The 19,198-nt window shown below is 55.9% G+C and overlaps 2 protein-coding genes across 9 annotated transcripts in view; one reads left to right on the top strand and one right to left on the bottom strand.

Moving 5' to 3' along the window:
• Positions 1–9,414, top strand: part of KCNH3 (potassium voltage-gated channel subfamily H member 3) — a 19,204-nt gene extending 9,790 nt beyond the window's left edge. For 3 of the 5 annotated variants that reach the window (XM_030816626.1, XM_030816624.1, XM_030816628.1), the window contains 8 exons: positions 34–312; positions 583–782; positions 1,222–1,471; positions 5,451–5,668; positions 6,730–7,061; positions 7,472–7,578; positions 8,251–8,360; positions 8,454–9,414. In XM_030816626.1, coding sequence (XP_030672486.1) covers positions 34–312; positions 583–782; positions 1,222–1,471; positions 5,451–5,668; positions 6,730–7,061; positions 7,472–7,578; positions 8,251–8,360; positions 8,454–9,053 — 2,096 coding nt within the window. In that variant the 3' untranslated portion in view covers positions 9,054–9,414. The remainder of the gene's footprint in view (positions 1–33; positions 313–582; positions 783–1,221; positions 1,472–5,450; positions 5,669–6,729; positions 7,062–7,471; positions 7,579–8,250; positions 8,361–8,453) is intronic. The other 2 variants (XM_030816627.1, XM_030816625.1) reach the window with 1 other exon arrangement.
• Positions 9,401–19,198, bottom strand: MCRS1 (microspherule protein 1). 4 transcript variants are annotated; one of them, XM_012508533.2, is made up of 15 exons: positions 19,100–19,198; positions 17,449–17,897; positions 17,136–17,274; positions 16,586–16,724; positions 15,796–15,954; positions 15,540–15,649; positions 14,557–14,665; positions 14,122–14,260; positions 11,415–11,490; positions 11,062–11,090; positions 10,854–10,946; positions 10,579–10,661; positions 10,340–10,427; positions 9,949–10,076; positions 9,401–9,834 (listed from the first exon to the last, which is right to left on the bottom strand). In XM_012508533.2, exons 2-15 carry the CDS (start codon positions 17,495–17,497, stop codon positions 9,748–9,750), a joined length of 1,428 nt encoding a protein of 475 aa, XP_012363987.1. In that variant the 5' UTR covers positions 17,498–17,897; positions 19,100–19,198; the 3' UTR covers positions 9,401–9,747. The 4 variants fall into 4 exon arrangements, with proteins under 4 accessions (XP_012363987.1, XP_030672490.1, XP_012363988.1 ...); XM_030816630.1 differs by having other exon boundaries at positions 17,136–17,682; positions 17,778–17,897; XM_012508534.2 differs by having other exon boundaries at positions 17,778–17,897.

The raw sequence follows: 19,198 nt of genomic DNA, 5'->3' as shown, positions 1-19,198 counted from the left end.
CTGCCTGCTCAGGCCCTCCTGTTCCCCCCTCAGGCTGGCTGCAGGAGCTGGCCCGCCGACTGGAGACTCCCTACTACCTGGTGGGCCGGAGGCCAGCTGGAGGGAACAGCTCCGGCCAGAGTGACAACTGCAGCAGCAGCAGCGAGGCCAACGGGACAGGGCTGGAGCTGCTGGGCGGCCCGTCGCTGCGCAGCGCCTACATCACCTCCCTCTACTTCGCACTCAGCAGCCTCACCAGCGTGGGCTTCGGCAACGTGTCCGCCAACACGGACACCGAGAAGATCTTCTCCATCTGCACCATGCTCATCGGCGGTGAGCCCGGCCGCGCGCGTCTTCCCGGGGCCACTCCCAGACTTCTGCCCGCAGGCGGCGCCGTCCCACTCCCCCGGAGGACCTGAGGCCGGGGGCTCTTCCACCTTAGGTGGCCGCGGAACCCGAGGCCGGGGGGTGGGGGAGACTGCGCCCGCACAGCGGCCCTCGGGCCTCGCCTAGGAGCGTGCGGGGCCGGGACGGATGAGCCCAGCGTGGTGTCAGGCCGGGCCAGGTCCCCTAGGTGACCCCCTCTCGTCACCCCCCCCCCAGCCCTGATGCACGCGGTCGTGTTCGGGAACGTGACGGCCATCATCCAGCGCATGTACGCCCGCCGCTTTCTGTACCACAGCCGCACGCGCGACCTGCGCGATTACATCCGCATCCACCGCATCCCCAAGCCCCTCAAGCAGCGCATGCTGGAGTACTTCCAGGCCACCTGGGCGGTGAACAATGGCATCGACACCACCGAGGTGCGGCCTCCAGGGCTGGGCCTGCCAGCCTTTGCTCCCTCAGGGGGTTTGCAATGGCCTAGAATTATCAGGAGTGGGGGAGGATGAATGCAGAATTTTGGCCCCTGTGCCTCCCTTCTCTCTCAGGGGGAGAGCGGCATGGGACAGAGGGCAGCTAAGAAGGCTTGGAGGGCCCTCTGAACCCCAGTTAGGTCTAGGGGCTTGGTGCTCACTGAGGTGGGAAGCTGGGCTGCTCTGGGCGCTAAAGTGATTGAGAGGGAGGTGGAGGAAGCCCCGTCGCTGCCACCCTGTGTGGAGCTTGGACTTGTGAGAGAGGCCTCAGGTCCCTGCCATGCCTCCCCTGTTCCTGAGGCCTGCCAGGGTGGAGAGGGGCTGGCTGGAGGCCACCTCCTCTTCTGCCACTCCCAACCCCCCCGCCCCTGCACCTGCTCGCCCGCAGCTGCTGCAGAGCCTCCCTGACGAGCTGCGCGCAGACATCGCCATGCACCTGCACAAGGAGGTCCTGCAGCTGCCACTGTTTGAGGCAGCCAGCCGCGGCTGCCTGCGGGCACTGTCTCTGGCCCTGCGGCCCGCCTTCTGCACGCCGGGCGAGTACCTCATCCACCAAGGCGATGCCCTGCAGGCCCTCTACTTTGTCTGCTCTGGCTCCATGGAGGTGCTCAAGGGTGGCACCGTGCTCGCCATCCTAGGTTTGTGAGGGTGGGAGAGAGGGCATGGGGGCATGTGTGTGTGAGACCATGGCCCCAGTCTGTGGAAAACCTGGAGAGGGGACCTCCACAAGGCCACTGAGAGAGAAACAGCCAGGGTGGAGTCAGGAGCAGTTATGGAGTCCTGGTCAAAGCTCAGAGAAGCCCCAGTGACTGCCAGGTGGCAGCGTGAGTAGGTGGACACGATCTCGCAGGTGTCCCTGGGGCCGAGCGAGTGGAGGGCCAGCCTTTGAAAGGAGCCAGTCTATGGGGGACAGAGGGGAGCTGCCCTTCCTTCAGGAGGAAAATCAGAAGCTGGGGATGGAAGTGCTGGGGAGAGTGTCAGGCAGGGCTAAAAAAGGGAGGAACAAAAGCTGTGCTTGTGGTCCCCCAGGAACGGTGAGATGTGACTTTCCTGGGGCAGATCACAGAGCAGGCCCAGAGCCCAGATGGGTGACAGAGCTCAGTCTCCAAACAGCCAGGGAGACTCGTTCTGATGAAATGGTATCTACAGTGTATATACTTCCCTTCTTGGCAAAAGGAGGTGAAAAAGGAAATCAGTTCCCTAGACGCAGACGAAGAAATTGCAGGTGTGGAATGGACACAATAGTAGTGCTGATCACAGGGGGCTCACAGCGTGACTAGCCATGTCCCAGCTCCTTACACGCTTTGTCTCACTCTAACCTCACAAAACCGATTATTCCTATTTTGCATAGCAGGAAACCACGGTCAGAGAGGTTAATGAACAGCTAGGAATTGGCCAGCCAGGGCTGGAGCCCCATCCACCTGGCGCCAAGTCTCATGCTTCTTCCACGGGGCTCCCAGGTGCTCTGGGGGGAATTGGGACTGGCAGGGAGGAAGCCATCATTAGGAGGGTTGGACCTGCACCCTAGGATTTGGGAGAGCACATTCCAACCCTCAGGGAAACATGGGGCTGTGTCTGTGAAAAGCCACTAAAGGACTGGGCACGGTGGCTCAAGCCTGTAATTCCAGCACTTTGGCAGGCCGAGGCAGGCAGATCATTTGAGGTCAGGAGTTCAAGACCAGCCTGGCCAACATGGTGAAATCCTGTATCTACTAAAAATACAAAAATTAGCTGGGTGTGGTGGCGGACACCTGTAATCCAAGCTACTTGGGAGGCTGAGGCAGAAGAATCGCTTATACCCAGGAGGTGGAGATTGCAGTGAGCCAAGATTGCACCACTGCACTCCAGCCTGGGCAATAAGCGAGACTCTGTCTCAAAAAAAAAAAAAAAAAAAAGCCACTAAAGAGGAGCAGAGCTCTATGGCTGCAAGAGACTATCACCGTGACCCTAGAGGGCAAGGAACATGTGACCGGTGTGAGTAGTCAAGGACTTGTACATGTGGGGAGGTGGTGACCTGACCACTGCTGATGACATCGAATCCTCAGGCAGCCAAGGCACGTGTAGATTCACTGTGGGGACTGCTGAAGCCCTGGGGCTGAGGTTTCTCATTCATCTGGCAATCCACAATCAAGATGAGATGAGAAGCAGGAAAGGGCCAGGAAGGTGGGGAGGTGTCACCAGACGCAGCTACTGTGTGTCCATCCTTGCTCCCTTGAAGAGAATGACCTTCCAGCCAGAAACAAGAGGAAAAAAATGCCATCGGGGTCTTAGACCCCAAGAGTGAGGACAGGCTGTTCACACCTTTTGTTTTACATCTTTCATGAGTTCAGCTTTTGAGCCTACATGCGGTTTATGCCAGCATGGGAAAATGGAGTTATGCCAGTCAAGTGTAGCTGGCAATCCTTGGAGACATTCTGAAGGGCACAAGGACAGATTTTCACCACTGTAGACTGGAGAATCCAAAGCAGGATTGACGAGTGGATTACGAAACAGATGGTTTTCAGCCTGGAGCCGAGGGAGTTGTGTGGCTGGGAGCTGGCACAGGTCCTCTCAGAGCATGCCTTCGCTGGTGCCAGGCACCATGTCTCAGAATAGCCACATTCAGTGTGCAGTATTCAGTGCCACAAGAATGGCCACAGCCTGTGCCCTGGGCCTTTGCCTCTACAATGTCCCTAGCACCAGGACTTATGCCACCGTTGATCCATCCTGTCACCTTCTATATGTTTTGGGCGAACTACTTCCCTGTTGACTTGGAGGCTCTAGATGCCCTGGTGAATGCCTGGTTCCCTGACCCCAATCATGGCTGGGTTCTCTGCTTTGCCTTCATACCCTCTCCTCACCTACCTTTTTCCTCCAACATCCAAGTGCATCCTGTCTGCTCTAGGCAGCTCTGGGTTCTGGCGCTTGCCTTTGTTGATGAACTGCTGGAAGCTAAGCGTATGCAAAGTCCATTGTGAGGAAGGAAGTAGTTTAATGAGCTGCACCTGGCAGGCAGTCTCTGGTCCTGAGACTGCCCTCGGTCCTGTCCTGTTTCTCATTTTCTCTCACCTCTTGGATGAAGACAAGAAGCACATGCTTATCCTATTTCAGATGACGCAAATGAAAAGAGAGCACATTCCCCAGATGATCACATTGAGACCCAAACAGCCCTCAAAATGACCCAGAAGGATGGCCTGAAACCAAGAAAATCAAGTGTTAAACTATACTTAAGTTGGGGTGCTTTCTATACTTAAGTTGGAGCAAAAGTCCAGGAACATGTAGAGGAGACGTGAGCTCAGTGTGTGCTGCTGGCAGGGTGAGGTAGTCCATAGCAGGGCCATCCTTTTTGAAACACTTTCTAACAGTCTGAACTGCCTGGCGGTGGTTGAGCTGCCTTGAGGGTAGTGAGTGCTCTGCCCAAACCCGGACTGCGTGCCTATCCCTGTTGGAAATGAATTTTTTTTTTGAGACCAGGTCTCACTGTCACCCAGACTGGACCGCGGTGGTGTGATCTCAGCTCACTGCAGCCTCGACCTCCTGGGCTCAAGTGATCCTTCCACCTCAGTCTCCAGAATAGCTGAGATTGCAGGTGCACACCATCACACCGAGCTTAATTGTTGTTGTTGTTGTTGTTGAGACGGGGTTTTGCCATGTTGCCCAGGCTGGTCTCAAACTCCTGAGCTCAAGCGATCCTCCTGCCATGGCCTCCCAAAGTGCTGGGAGTCATTGCGCCTGGCAGGAACGATTTATAGGGAGTTCTATCTGGGAGGGAAAGGAAGAAAATGATTTCTTTTTGGTCGTCTCTTTGTGTGAGGCACTTTATCTACATTAACTCTAATTTAGCCTCAACATGTCCCTGGACAGACACACCCTATTTCATTGATTCTAAGACACACATCTCACCCACCCTCCCCAATCTAACATCTCTGAGATTACACAGCAGGCTCTAATTGATGCCATTTAATAATTACTGTCAGCCAGGTGGCAGTCTTAACCTGGCTGTGGGAAAATCTCCATTGACCCCTTCTGGTGAGATCAAGAATATTCCCTAGACTCAGTTAAATGCAGCATCTCTTGTAGAGCAGAGGCAGCTAGGGCTCAGGAAGGGGAGCCTGGCTGCCTGGCATTTTCCCTATGCCACACAGAGCTCCACTTTGCTGGTTCCAAACACTGATTCCTGGACAAGCTGCACCTGAATCACCTGTGGGACTTAAAAACAATCAGACCGTGGGGGCTCCCGTAGATACTGTGACGCTGTAGGTAAAGATGGGGCCTGGGTGTTTTTTCTGACTTTTGCAGGGGATTCTAATCAACAGAGCCAGCTGTGAACCACGAGAACTGATGTTCAGTCTCAGGTCTAAGATTCAGGTTTTCCAGCACAGTGGTTTTGATCCTGAATGTGTTTGAGGGCCTGGGTCACAGAGCTCTTTACCCCAAGCCCATGTGGGAGGCAGTGAGACAGGCCGCAGGCGTCAGGCCATGTCCCAGGCCTCTTTGCTCCTCTCTCTGCTGGCTTCAAGGCTTCAGCTGCAGAGGCCCAGCCCAGCCCTCAAGGGAATCTCAGCAACCTGCAGCTCCCTCTTCTCTCCTCATGGCTGAAGCTCTCAGGGCTTGCTGACCTCTGCTTCCTCTCCCCAGGGAAGGGTGACCTGATCGGCTGTGAGCTGCCCCGGCGGGAGCAGGTGGTAAAGGCCAACGCTGACGTGAAGGGGCTGACGTACTGTGTCCTGCAGTGTCTGCAGCTGGCTGGCCTGCACGACAGCCTTGCACTGTACCCCGAGTTTGCCCCGCGCTTCAGCCGTGGTCTCCGAGGGGAGCTCAGCTACAACCTGGGTGCTGGGGGAGGCTCTGCAGAGGTGAGTGTGCTGAGTACGTGCTTGGAGGGGATGGGGGTGCCAGGGAGCCTAGTGAGGTGGGCAGAGGCTGGGGATGGTGGAGAGCTGTGTGTGAAGTGTGGCCTGGTATGAAAGCTCCCACGGGCAGGGATCTACACCCTCTGCCCTTCCACACCCATGCGCCCAGCCCAGCATGCGCAGCCACCCTTGCCAGCTCTCCTTGGCCTGTCTGAGGCAGCCTCACCCTGTCCAGAGGAATCTTAGTGACGGAAGATGAATGCACCAGTGCCGGCACAGGGATGGGTGGCTCCTGGGGGTCAGGGGCTGAGCAGGGCAGAGACAGGCACCAGCCCTTCAGGTTGCTTCTGAAGAAAGCCTGATGGCCCCGTGTTTTTTCATGGTGAAACAGGACTGTTCTGAGGGGCTTCTGAATTTTCCTGGATTGTCACTAATTCCAAACCAATTTTTAGTGCTGCATTCTCTTGGATAGTTTAGGCTGAGGGACCTGGTAGAGCAGTGGTGTTGTCCATATTTGGCTAGAATTTTGAGAGGTAGTTAACACCTCCAGGGCTTTGGTGGCTTTAGATAGATTTTAGATTAAGATAGTATCATCTGGCCGCGCAGTGGCTTACGCCTGTAATCCCAGCACTTTGGGAGGCCGAGGCGGGTGGATCACGAGGTCAGGAGATCAAGACCATCCTCGCTAACACAGTGAAACCCCGTCTCTACTAATAATACAAAAAAAAAAAAAAAAAAAAAAAAATGAGCTGGGTGTGGTGGCGGGTGCCTGTAGTCCCAGCTACAGGCTGAGGCAGGAGAATGGCGTGAACCCGGGAAGCGGAGCTTGCAGTGAGCCGAGATCGCACCACTGCACTCCAGCCTGGGCGACAGAGAGAGACTCTGTCTCAAAAAAAAAAAAAAAAAAGATAGTATCATCTATAGGACCTTCAGTTAGAATAGATGTTGGCTACTCTAACAAAGATGGCTCATCCCTTCCACGGGAGATGAAGCCTTGGTAGGGGAGGTGAGTGGGACACAATAGTGACCATCCATGCCGATTCCCTGTCCCTCACTATCCCTAGGTGGACACCAGCTCCCTGAGCGGCGACAATACCCTTATGTCCACGCTGGAGGAGAAGGAGACAGATGGGGAGCAGGGCCCCACGGTCTCCCCAGCCCCGGCTGATGAGCCCTCCAGCCCCCTGCTGTCCCCTGGCTGCACCTCCTCATCCTCAGCTGCCAAGCTGCTATCCCCACGTCGAACAGCACCCCGGCCTCGTCTAGGTGGCAGAGGGAGGCCAGGCAGGGCAGGGGTTTTGAAGGCTGAGGCTGGCCCCTCTGCTCCCCCACGGGCCCTAGAGGGGCTACGGCTGCCCCCCATGCCATGGAATGTGCCCCCAGATCTGAGCCCCAGGTGAGCAGACCCTAGGCCCCCCGGCAGAGATGGTGGTGATGAGGTTGAGGCCCTGGGCAGGCGCACCCTGCCCTAGGTGCCCATCTAACCATCTTAACTCCCGCTAGTCTATGTGGGCCAAGCCTACCTCCTCCAGGAAGCCTTCTGTGCTCCTCCTTTCTCCTGCTGTCCCACTCCACTGTGTGTGGCACACGCTGCTCTGAACTCTTTCATCTCATGCTGCTCAAGCCTGGCCCCCCAGCTAAACCGCAAGCTCCTAGGGGAAGGGACCCATGTTAGCTTTCTCCTGGGCTCCTGGTCAGTTCCACGCTCCTGCAGCCTGTGTGTGTGGACGCTGGGCATCCCGTCCTGTATGACCCCACAGTGGCTGCCTGTCAATTGATTTGTTGTCCTGGTGCCTGGGTTCACAGGGTAGTAGATGGCATTGAAGACGGCTGTGGCTCGGACCAGCCCAAGTTCTCTTTCCGCGTGGGCCAGTCTGGCCCGGAATGTAGCAGCAGCCCCTCCCCTGTTCCAGGTACCAGGGCCCCGGGATGGTTTAGGTTGGTGGGGTAGCCTGTTTGCCTTGTGAACCTCAAGCACTGTTGACCTCTAAGCCTTCAATGTTAGAGAAACTGGCAGACTGCCTGGAGGCCGTCTCACCCCACTACCCCTTGGTGCTGTGCGGGCAGGGGAGTTTGGTGGTGAAGACCAGCACTTTAATTTCGACGCAGCCAGGAACTGGGTTTCTATCCTTGCTCTGTCAGCTTTCTAGCAGTGTGAATTTGGCTTCTCTGGCCCCAGCTTCCTGTCTGTAAAAAAATGGGTTGATGTTGACATTATATAATGTAACTGAAAGCCTTAGCACAATCTCTGGCTAACTGAGGGGATAGAGGGCTGGGGATCCAGGGGTGAAAATGGCTCCAGGCCAGGGAAGTGGACAAGGTAATGAGCTCCTAGGAATGTCCATTTGCCTGGAGGACAGAGCAAGGGACAGGCACAAAGAACAACTTTTCAAGGGGAAGGAGAGCGCTAGGCAGTGTGGCTGAGGGCTGCTGGGCGGTGTTTTCCCTGCCCCTGAAGTTTGGGCAAAATTCAGCACCTTGGGCAAGGCCAGAAGAGATGATCCTAGGAGTCAGGTCCTTCCAGGTCAATGTGGTCTAACTGGGGCAAGGCCTGGACCCCCACGCTGCCTGTTTCCTCTTACCAGCCCCAGCTGATAACCCCATCCTATTACCCACAGAGAGCGGCCTGCTCACTGTTCCCCGTGGGCCCAGCGAGGCAAGGAGCACAGACACACTGGACAAGCTTCGGCAGGCGGTGGGTGAGGGGGAGGTGGAGGTGAGGGGGGCGCCAGGGGCAGGCACTCCATGGCTGACTCCATTCTGACCTCGCCTCCTCCCTCCCCCGAAGGTGACAGAGCTGTCAGAGCAGGTGCAGCAGATGCGGGAAGGACTGCAGTCACTTCGCCAGGCTGTGCAGCTTGTCCTGGCCTCCCACAGGGAGGGCCCGTGCCCTCGGGCATCCGGAGAGGGGCCGTGCCCAGCCAGCACCTCCGGGCTTCTGCAGCCTCTGTGTGTGGACACTGGGGCATCCTCCTACTGCCTGCAGCCCCCAGCTGGCTCTGTCTTGAGTGGGACTTGGCCCCACCCTCGTCCGGGGCCTCCTCCCCTCATGGCACCCTGGCCCTGGGGTCCCCCAGCGTCTCAGAGCTCCCCCTGGCCTCGAGCCCCAGCGTTCTGGACCTCCACCTCAGACTCAGAGCCCCCTGCCTCAGGAGACCTCTGCTCTGAGCCCAGCACCCCTGCCTCCCCTCCTCCTTCTGAGGAAGGGGCTAGGACTGGGCCCCCAGAGCCTGTGAGCCAGGCTGAGGCTACCAGCACTGGAGAGCCCCCGCCAGGGTCAGGGGGCCTGGCCTTGCCCTGGGACCCCCACAGCCTGGAGATGGTGCTTATTGGCTGCCACGGCTCTGGCACAGTCCAGTGGACCCAGGAAGAAGGCACAGGGGTCTGAGTACCAGCCCTAGAACTCAGTGTTGCCAGGTGTGCTGCCATCTGCTGTTCGGCCCAACCTCAGAGTGAAGGCAGGGTGGCAGCCTCCCCACGGACTCCATGCGGCCCGCTGGCTCAGGGCAGGGAGCCTGGAAGCAAAGGAGGACCTGGCTCCTGACTCTCAAGAGAGGATAGGCTGGATCCCTGGGGCAGGCCCCTCCTCAGCCTGCTCCTCTGACCTCCCGGTCTCCCTCTGCAGGCTGGGGGCAGAGGCCTGAGTACAAGGAAGGGCTTTGCCATCCCCTGCATGTGCCCCTGCCTCTACCTGTCCCCAAATTTTTATATTAAAAAAAAAAAAATAAAAGAAACTACTTTGGAACCTGGTGCTTTTTATTTACAAAACAATAAAGGAAGAGTCTGAGGCTAATCAGCTGGAGACACAGGAGTGAAGGTGGCAACGGGGGGTAGGGTTGGTTTTAGAGAGAGGAAGATGGAGAGGGGCTCTGGATCTAGGGAAGCCCGAGGTTCTCAGCCTCTGCTGGCTTCACAAAGGCCAGCCCTATCCTCCCTCAAAGGCTCAAATCAATGGCCCGCAGCTGAGCCTCCCACTGCCCACTCTGGGCAGGTTTTTCCAGGAGCCTGAGTTCCCAGCTCAAGGGGTCTGGAGTGGCAGGGGAAACAGGCCGGAGAGGGCCCACGAGTCCTGCCACCACTCCTCACTGTGGTGTGATCTTGGCAGCCTCAGCCCGGATGAGGGCAATGAGGTCCTGGTTGATAAGGAAGACGAATCGCAGGCTGGCGATCTGGGTGGGAGACAAAGGTGGCTTTAAGACAGAGGTGGCACCAGGGCCAAGCTGGTGTACTGGCTCACCACACCTAGGTCTCATCCTAGCCTTCCTGCCTCCTCCCCAGCTCACCTCCACCACAGAGTTGTTGCTGAGACGCCATTTGGAGCCACACAGCACCGGCCGTCCATCGATGTAGATGGGCCGTCGACCCTCATTGGCAATGAAGAAATCACCGTTGTTCTTCAGCTTGATGACACCTGTGGAAGCAGAAAGGAAGAAGGGATGATGGGATGGGGAAGGACTGATGGGATGGGGAAGGACTGATGGGATGGGGAAAGGCCAGAGAAAGCCAGGAGCCTCCACGGACCAGCTCTGCTTCCTGCAGACACCAAGGAATCCCTGTCTCAGGTGGTCCACGAGGGTCCCCATGGACACCAAGCCCCAGGGCTAGAAAGGACAGCGAGAGGCTGGGAGGGACGACCTCACACTGCTTCCTGCTGGGGCAGGGGGTGGGGGATACCTTGTTTCCGGGATATCTTCCAGGCCGGACCCTCCAGAGACAGGTCCACATCAATCTGGTTATCCTTGGTTGCTCTGCCCAGGGTGATCTGGGGAAATGGGGCAGGTGAGGGCTGGGACCTGAAGAATTGGGGGAGTAGGTCTATGCAGGCCAGAGAAAGATGGGAAACCAAGGACTACACAGAGAAAGGCACTGACAGAGGACGCAGCCTAGGAAGGGCGGGAATGGGCCTGCCTCACCTCGCGGGAGCGCATCAGATACCGCACCATGCGGCCCCGCAGCACTGCCAGTGTCTGGTTGTCGAAGTCCGGAGAGCTCATGCCTGGGGGAAGAGGGAGTTTGGAAGAGCCTACCCCTGAGGGCCAGAATGCAAGGCAGGGAACCAGGGCAAGGTTTATAAGGGAAGGGATCAGGGCCTGGGAAACGAGGGTCTCCCCAGCCAGGCAGCAACCGGGGCACAGGCTGGGGCAAAGGATGCTGAAGAGTGAGCCTTCTGGTGCCCAGGCCTCCTCACCTGTGATGCTGTCCACTAGCACCTGCCACTTATGCAGTTCCTGTTCCAGCTGCCGAATCTCTCGCTTCTGGCGCCGGTCAGCCACCATCAGCTCTGGGGTGAGGTGGGGGGGTAAGGAGGGATGTTGAGGCCACCGGCACCTTGCACTGGTCCTCTTGATTCTGGCAGGAGCTTCCATCCCCTCGCCGCCCCAAGAGACCATACTTACCATGTTCCAGGACCTCATCTCGCATGTCCCTGAGGGGCAAGAAGAGAAGGAAGATTTAGGTCCTTTCAGCTCGCCTGTTACTTGGCTCATTAGGGCATCCCTGAGCCCCTTTAGCCAAGTGGCCTGGATGGCGGTTCATCAGGCCTTGGCCCAGCCTCCTTCTCTGGGGTTGGGCTGGGGATAAGGGTAAAGCAGCGGAGCCTAAGAAGGCCCCAGTGGGAGGGGAGGGGGCTCAGCCAGGGGGGCCAAGCACCAACGGGAGCCCAAGGGCTGGGGTTGGGCAGCCTCGGGCGCTCTACCTGACAGGAGTGACTCGGCTCTCTCCACCCCTTCCTGTGTCTCCAGCCACTCACTTGAGCTTACTGTCATCAATCAGGTCCTCTGCATCAGAGAAGTTCAGCACTTGGTCCCCTTTGGGCAGCGGCTGCACTGAACAAAGGACAGAGGAAGCGTGAGCACCAATGGTCCTGCTGAACCCCACGATGCTGAGCCGACCACTAGGCCGAGCGGACCAGCTGCAGACTGCGGAGATCCCAGCACCAGCAAGGGTGCCCATACCAGATTAGGCTGGGCTCTAATTTGGCACAAAGCATCTTTAGGCTTAGCTGAGGGTAGAGGTGGTTCTAGAAAGGGAAGGAAATTAAAATGGACCTTTTGTATGGGCTTCTTGGTGTGCAAAGGGCTTTGATTACACAGCCTTGACCTAAGCAGGGGAGGCACTACCATTAGCTCTATTTTACAGATGAGGAAACAGACACAGGATGGGGGTTAAACTATGTGACCCTAGTTTGGGATGGAGGCAGGATTTAGATCTGCTCTCTCGATTCGAAATCTCAACCTCTCCTTCCATCACATCATATGCTCTCCAGCATTTCCTGCCACGCTGTGAGGGGCTGGGAGGCACCTGCCAGCCAAGTTCCACTGAGAAAGTATGTGCTGGTGGGCGCCGCCCCACCTTAAGCCAATGTCTCTTGATCTGGGGTCATGATCTGCTAATGGGTCATGAAATCAGTTTCATTTTTTCAAAAAGTGAAATGGAATAGGAAAATGAGCATCAGAGCCCATCAGATATGCTCAGGATAAATACTGTTTCATGAAAGTCTTTGTTTTTTTTCTGGCCAAAATGTGAAAGGAAGTTGGGAACAGTGGTGTGTGCCCACAGACCTAGTTACTCAGAGCCTGCGGCAAGAGGATCTCTTGAGCTGAGAATTCAAGTCCAGCTGGGCAACACGGAAAGACCGTCTCTTAAAAAAAAATTAAATGGATTAAGGCCCCCCAAATCTGAAAACCTCTGCTTTTAGGCCAGCCATTCCCAGGACTGTAGGGTGTGCTCTCTAGCAGCTAGTGGCCATGCAATTGTCAACCGAGGAAGTGAGGGGGAGTGTGGAGGGGCCACAGATGCTCCTCTTCCTCCCACTGAGGTGAGACCATATGGGGGGAACCGGGGCAGTCATTCCATCAAGTCCCTCCCCACCAGAGCTGCCTGAAGTTCCACGAATCTCATCTTCCGCTGACTTGACAGCTAAGCAACGTGTCCTGCCTATTCCTAGGGTCTCCTAGTTCTCAACGGCAAAGGAGAAATCAAATCCCTTTTGAAGAAATACAAAAACTCTTGAAGGAATAAATAAAACTTTCATGATAAGGCTTTTAGTTAACAAATAAATTTACATAAAATAGCTTTCTTTTCTTTTTTCTTTTTTTGAGATGGAGTCTTGCTCTGTCATCCAGGCTGGAGTGCAGTAGTGCGATCTTGGCTCACTGCAACCTCTGCCTCCTGGGTTCAGCAATTCTCCTGCCTCAGCTTCCTGAGTAGCTGGGATTACAGGCGTGCACCACCAGGCCTGGCTACTTTTTGTATTTTTAGTAGAGATGGGGTTGTACCAAGTTGGTCAGGCTGGTCTTGAACTCCTGACCTCGTGATCCGCCCACCTCGGCCTCCCAAAGTGCTGGGATTACAGGCGTGAGCCACCGCACCTGGCATAACTTTCAAAATAGTGACAAAGGAACTAGCTTTAGCAGTAAAAAGAAAAGTTATCCAGGCAGTGTCTGTTCTCTCTGTGGGAATTCTGTGATATCTGAGTCTGAGGAAGAGGCAGAATTTTGGAAGCCACATGAATAAAGAGGGCTGCCCCCGGGCCACTAAAATCAGAGGTCCTTAGGAATGGAAGATGGGGCCTCCCTCTGATGAGATTTCCTAAAATGCTCCTGCAGGAATACTTTTTCCTAAGCAGAAGCTGCGGGACCCTGGTAGTAAGGTGATGGGTACCAATGAAGCTTCATGATCGAACTGTGTGAAAAACTATGTAGAGGGCAATGGGCAGTACTTTTAGAAAGTGAGAATGTGCCTGTACTATGGAAATCAGAATCCGAATTACAGACCTCACTGGGGAGTTCCTCCAGTTTAATCACACTGTTTTCTTACCCCATCACTGGGAGAGTGAGTGCTGTGCTGTTGAGGCAAGAGGAAGTAGGGAGCAGTGTGGCCCTTGGGGAAAGGGAGAGACAGACGGACTGGGTGTGAAGTCCCAGTGGAGATTTATGAATGGCCTGAGGGCAGCTTGACAGCACTAAAGGCCTAGTGGGAAGAGAAGAGGAAGAAGGAAGACAGAAGGAAGAACGGAGAGAGGCAAAGAGCAGAAACGCTCAGAAAAAGTGGTTATTACCTGTAGGGTGGAAAACAAAGTGAAGTGTGGGCAGGAAAGTGGACTTTCTTATTTTGCTCATGTTTGAATGCTATCCATAACAATTAATGTGTTATTTATGTGAGAATAAAATATGTCACGAAAAAACAAAAGACAAGAAATGGCAGATAACTCCGCTATTTGGACCTTTTGCCAAAGATTCCAGGCAATGTTGGCCACTCTTACCATGATGCGGAAGACCATTCCGGCCACTTTCTCTCTCTGGAAAGTAGTTTTTGTTGCAATGTGAGGTGAACAAGACACCGTGGACCACTGAGGAATCTGTTATAGGGCACTTGAAGGCAGCCGTGTCGAGTACTGCAGACACACACACAAGCATGTGCACACACTCCCATTCTGCCAGCTCCTGGGGCATTACCTGTCTGGTCCTCCAGCAGGTAATACTGCTTCATGAGCTGCCAGTGGGCCTGCAGGGCCTTCGCGGTACGGGCCAGGTAGAAGGCATCGGGGTGTCTGTGCAGCAGGTCCTGGAAGGTCTCCAAGGTGGGCTGGCTGGTCTGGAGGGCAAGAAACATTCTCTAGGCATCTGGGCTTTTTCACACATGCCTCTGCCTTAGCATCTCTACCTCCCACCTCAGCAACCCCCAGGAGCTGGAAGAAGCAAGCTAGTCACCCAGGGAGTCAGGCTTGGCTCTTCCTGAGGCCCCTGTCACAAAGGCCCCTGCCAATGTGCATGCGTGTGTATGTGCACATATCCAGACAGTGGGTGGGGAGCTCTCCACATCAGTGGTTTTCTAGGTGGTCCAGCTCTCCCTGTGCCCGGATCCTCCACCTTCCCAGCCCTCAGCCTTACTGATCCCACTTTGCTCAGCAGCTGCTCCTCAGCCTTGCTAAACAGGGCCTTGCTCTGGATGGCTGCAATAGCCTCTGGGTGCAGCTGCCTCATGGCCTGACAGGCCAACCTAGACACGGAAAGAGACAGAGGGGAGGGCTGAAGGAAAGGTGTCAAGCAATCTGGGGTTCCTATTTCCCCCAAACCTACAGGCTTTTGAGATCCAGAACCTAGAGGCCGGGCCCTCATTAGGAAGCGCCTAAGGCTTAGCAGATAAGGCTCCACAGGTTTATCAAGTGAATGAACAGCCAACTCAGAAAACGGAGGCCCCTATGTCCCCTTCAGACCCAGTCCTTCCTGAGGCAGAGCCTTGGACCAGCTGCTGCTCCCTCCAAGTCCTTCCTCCTTACTTGGCCAAAGCTGCCACCCCCTAGTCACTGCCTACCACCTCCCCTTTCCAAGCTGAGCCCAGCCCATTTCCTGGTATATCAGAACTGCAGCTACAACTTAAGTGGTGCCAGGGTCTGTGGAGAGGATGGGTGTTAAGCATCCAACCAAGCTCTGAAGACATTAAGTGACAGAGGAGGAGGAAGTGTGTGTTGCATGTGTACGTGAGTTTATTTGGAAGCCTGTGGCTACTAGAGCTAGAAGGGGGCTTGGTGTTCTTCTATTCGACTCCCCCTTATTAGGAGGATGAAACTGTAGGAGGTCAATGTGGAAAGGCTGGAGGTGACCCGCCCAAAGCCACAACACACACAGTGCACTCCGAGCACTCAGTTTAGTCTTCTCTCCCATGCTATTCCCTCTGCCTTCAGACTCCCTTGCCTGGAGGCAGGAAGAAACTTCTCTTTGAAGCCTCTCAGGCCTCAGTATCACCCCCCAGGAGCCTCCAGGAGTCCTGCCTCCCAGACCCCTCCTGAGGCCCTGGTACAATTTCTTCTGCTCCAGGACCCAAATTCTGGTGTCCCAGTACCTCCCCACTGCTGGAACCAGCTACCACTCACTTGGAGATGACAGGATCGTAGAGCAGGGCGTACCAGCGCTCCTGGACCTCCCGAAGGGTGAAGCGGCAGCTGAACTTCACGCCCAGGTGGACGGAGGTCAGGTCGTTGGTCTGCAAGACCCCAGAAGGATTTGCTCCAGCCTTGGAGCTGGGAAGAACCCTTCTTCGCCACCCACAGGGCCCTGTTGGGCTAATTTTGGGATGCAAACTGGAGGCTGGGGGAAAGGGGCACACTGAGCCTATGGTGGGGGCACTACCTGCAACACAGCATTTATGAGCAGGAGGTCATCTGCAGGCTTCCAGCGGCCCAGATCCTTGGTCACCTGAAGTGGCTGTTTACTCTTCTTCACACGCTTGGTGAGTCCAGGGGCTGGGGCTGGGCTGGGTGGCACAGGAGTGCTGGGGGCTTTGGATACCTGGGCAGAGGACAGGAACAAACCAAGCTCAAAGCCAGCATCCAGTCAGCTGGCGCTTCATGACTAGAGTTTCACATACTCTGTGGCAGCAGCAGCCCCAGCCCCAGCCTCAGCACCAACTCCAGCCCACAACAGGAAGCACAGGAAAGGAGCTCAGCTTTCTAATACCCACCCCCATCCCACCAAGTTACTTCTATATAGTCCTTAACTATACGGGGTCTTCTCTTTGCTGGAGGTACCCCCGACCCCAGAGTGAAATTTGGGTGGGAGGATACGGGAAATCACTCTTTCTGGTGCAGTGTCTAGGGCCAAAGCAATGCCACCTGGGGGTTATTTTTACACTCTGCAATGCTGGGAACAGGCTGTCTGCTCCCAGAATAGATGCATGCTCCATGCCTCCCACACGGAATGTGATACAGGATGCAATGGCAGGGTTGGGGGTGGGGGCTGCAGCAAGAAATGGGGAGTAGGGAGAGGTAGGTTCCCAGGAGAGAGGCATCTGAGATGAGGGTTGGGGCAGCTTGGTCCTCTCACCAGCCTGCTCTGCAGGGCTCTTGGCAGCTGGCAAAGGTTCTGGGGAAACATGAAATCTGGCACTACCTCCCATCCCCTAAGTCTCCCAATTCCTCACCTTCTTCTTCTCACTGGAGGAGGGTTCACTCCCCGAACAGCGCCCTGGTTCCACCCCACTGGCCCCCTTCGCCCGGGTAGAAGACTTTGCCAGGCTGCTCTCCACCAGCTCATCATCGAACTTCTTCCTCTTGATGAACCTGTAAAGGGTCCTGCCCAGTGAACACTCCTTACCCCACCCTGGTACCCATTCACACACCCCCAGCCCCCAAAAGAGAGCAGGTGCCCAGTAGGGTGCTAACTGCTCCAGCCTGCTTTCACTTTACACCACAGCCCGGTTCAGTGGCCAAGGAACTGCTACACTCCAGCCCTCTGAGATGACAGGGGATCACACCACAAAGACTTCACGTCAGAGACCTAAGATCTCCCTCCCCTGCCCTCAGTCCCACAGGGAAGGATTTAGCAGGGACAGGAAAAGCACAAGGCTCTGCCAATACTAAGGCCCCAGAGGGGCTCGGGCAGCCATTCCCAACAGAGGGGGAGGCATGTGGCACTTAACGCCACAGACCTTCTACCCGTTCCCAGTTCCCGGCCTTCCGAACCCTTACTACCTGGAGGAGCTTCTCCGTTTAGGGATGGTGCCCAAGGCCTGAGAGGAGGCTCGCTTCTGCCCTGCCAGTGACTCCTCATCCTCTGAGCGGCTGGCAGTGCCTGATGCCATCAGGGATGAATCTAGCAGCCCCTGAGAATCTAGCAAGACAGAAATGGTGGATTCGGGCCTCCTAGATCCTAGAACCTCTGCAAATGGGACCCCTCCCCAGCCCCCTTCCCCTGCCAGCCCTCTTGGCCCCTCCCCTGCCTCCTTGACACTTGAGGTTTTAAGGTAGAGTTCCTTGGCCATCCAGATCCCATCTGGGCTCAGACCTGGCCCAGACCTTCCACGCTGGGCAGTTCCCCCGGTGCCACGTGTCATGTCGTGCAGCACATGGTGCTCAGGTCAGACTGGTGATGCCGACACGCTGGGCTCTGGGCACAACTGCTCCCTCTGCCATCAAAATGCAGCCATGCTAAAGAGCAGCAGCTCAACAGCAAGTCAGTCAATTGTGGCTCTGCCGACAGGTACATGGGTGGTGCTGGCCCAGGGGGAGGTGGCAAGGCCTAGCCAGGACCGAAAGACACACGTGCCAGGCACAGTGGAATCAGCAGATGCTTGGCGCCCGAGCATTTGGGGAGCTGTCCCGGCCTCATACTACCTTTGTCCATCCTCTTACAGTCCCAAAGCCACTGGTTCCAAACCACAGGGCTAGGAGGAACGGTCCCACAGGCTCATCCAAGGATCCTGACCAGGTGAGCTTAAAGGCTGAGAGGAGATTCTGCAAAGGAGAAATGAGGCCCCCTGAGGCTCAGATTTCCAACTGGCCAGCCTCACTTCCTTATACTGGCTCAGGTCCCCCAGGGTCCCATAAGCTAGGGAAGACACAAGCAGAGGAAAGAGGCATAAGGCCCCACTCTGCAATAATAACAGCCTTAGACATCCGTCTTGTGAAGGTCACTGGCACCTTTCAGAGTATGGTAACAGCTATGGACTCCAGAGAAGTGTGCAAACACATACTATTCTAGAGGGTTCATGGACCCTCTAATTCTACTGATATCTCCTAGGTTAAGTGCCTTGACTCTAAACTAGCAAGAGACAAGGGATTCTTTGGCCCACATTTTTCTTTACTGCAGCTGTCCACTCAGCTCAGCAACACCAGCCTTCCCCTCCCAGGCCAAAGCAGGAAAAAAGAAAGGGAGACAAAACTCCAACCAGTCCATCTCGGTTTTGTTTTTTTTTTCATTTGGGGTTTTACTGAAGATTTAGTAAGTGGTATTTCCATGAGATACCATCTCGTGGAAACCAAAAACCACTGTTTGGGAACTGCGTGATTATCAACCACCTTGTGCCCCAACAACCCCTAGAGAACCCAGGTACTAGACTTTCTCGGGGCGCTCCTCTCCTGAGTCCCCACTTCTTCTAACCAGCGTGGCTCTTAGCTCAGTGTTCTAGCCCTGTCCCCAGGTGAGCCTGTCGCTCTCCGCTCCATAGGCTACGACTGAGAATCTGGACATCTGAGGAGAGGGCGAAGGGGCCCGAGCTTGCCGGCAAACTGAGGTAGGGTCTGTGCCCCTTCCTTCCCTGACCCTCCGCCCCTCGTTCTCCCAAGAGTGCACACCCGAGGTGGGGGATCGGTCCAGGTCTGTCTCAAGAACTCCAGGTAGGAGCATTGATGAAGTCACCTCTGCAACTCAAAGCAGAGCACCAAGCAGCCTTGGTTTGAGACCCACAGGCTGGTGGCTGGGGAGGTGGGGGTAAACTCGCAAGCCCATTCTCACCCCACGGTCTCCATGCCTTTGCGCATGCGTAACACCTCGAGCCAGATTCTAACCCGGTCCGGCCCACGCATGCGCAGCTTTTCGGGGCGCCACCGGGGCGGGGCCCCAAACTTGGGGGGGTCGTCCCCGGCGGCACTCTGCAAAACTCCATTTCACCCCCAACTCCTCTGAGAACCCTCAGAGGCGAACCGCGAGGTCTCACCATTCCTAGACTGCCAGATCCAACAATTTCTCCGCGGCGACGGTAGCAGCCGCAGGGCCAAAGCCGGCTTCCGTGAGGTACGTCTACTTCCGGTTAACG

The sequence above is a fragment of the Nomascus leucogenys genome, chromosome 8 (assembly GCF_006542625.1).
Source record: "Nomascus leucogenys isolate Asia chromosome 8, Asia_NLE_v1, whole genome shotgun sequence".
NCBI lineage: Eukaryota > Metazoa > Chordata > Mammalia > Primates > Hylobatidae > Nomascus > Nomascus leucogenys.
The sequence above is the reverse complement of the archived record's forward strand: the minus strand, read 5'-3'. Positions and strand labels throughout refer to the sequence as shown.

Excerpts from the sequence above, each read along its gene's own strand:
- MCRS1 (XM_030816629.1), bottom strand. The coding sequence starts at position 17,497 with ATGACACGTGGCACCGGGGGAACTGCCCAGCGTGGAAGGTCTGGGCCA. Across the intron at positions 14,261-14,556 it reads TGCTGAGCAAAGTGGGATCA|ACCAGCCAGCCCACCTTGGA; the intron begins GTAAGGCTGAGG and ends CTTGCCCTCCAG. Across the intron at positions 11,491-14,121 it reads CCTGCTGGAGGACCAGACAG|TGCAGCCGCTGCCCAAAGGG; the intron begins GTAATGCCCCAG and ends TCCTTTGTTCAG.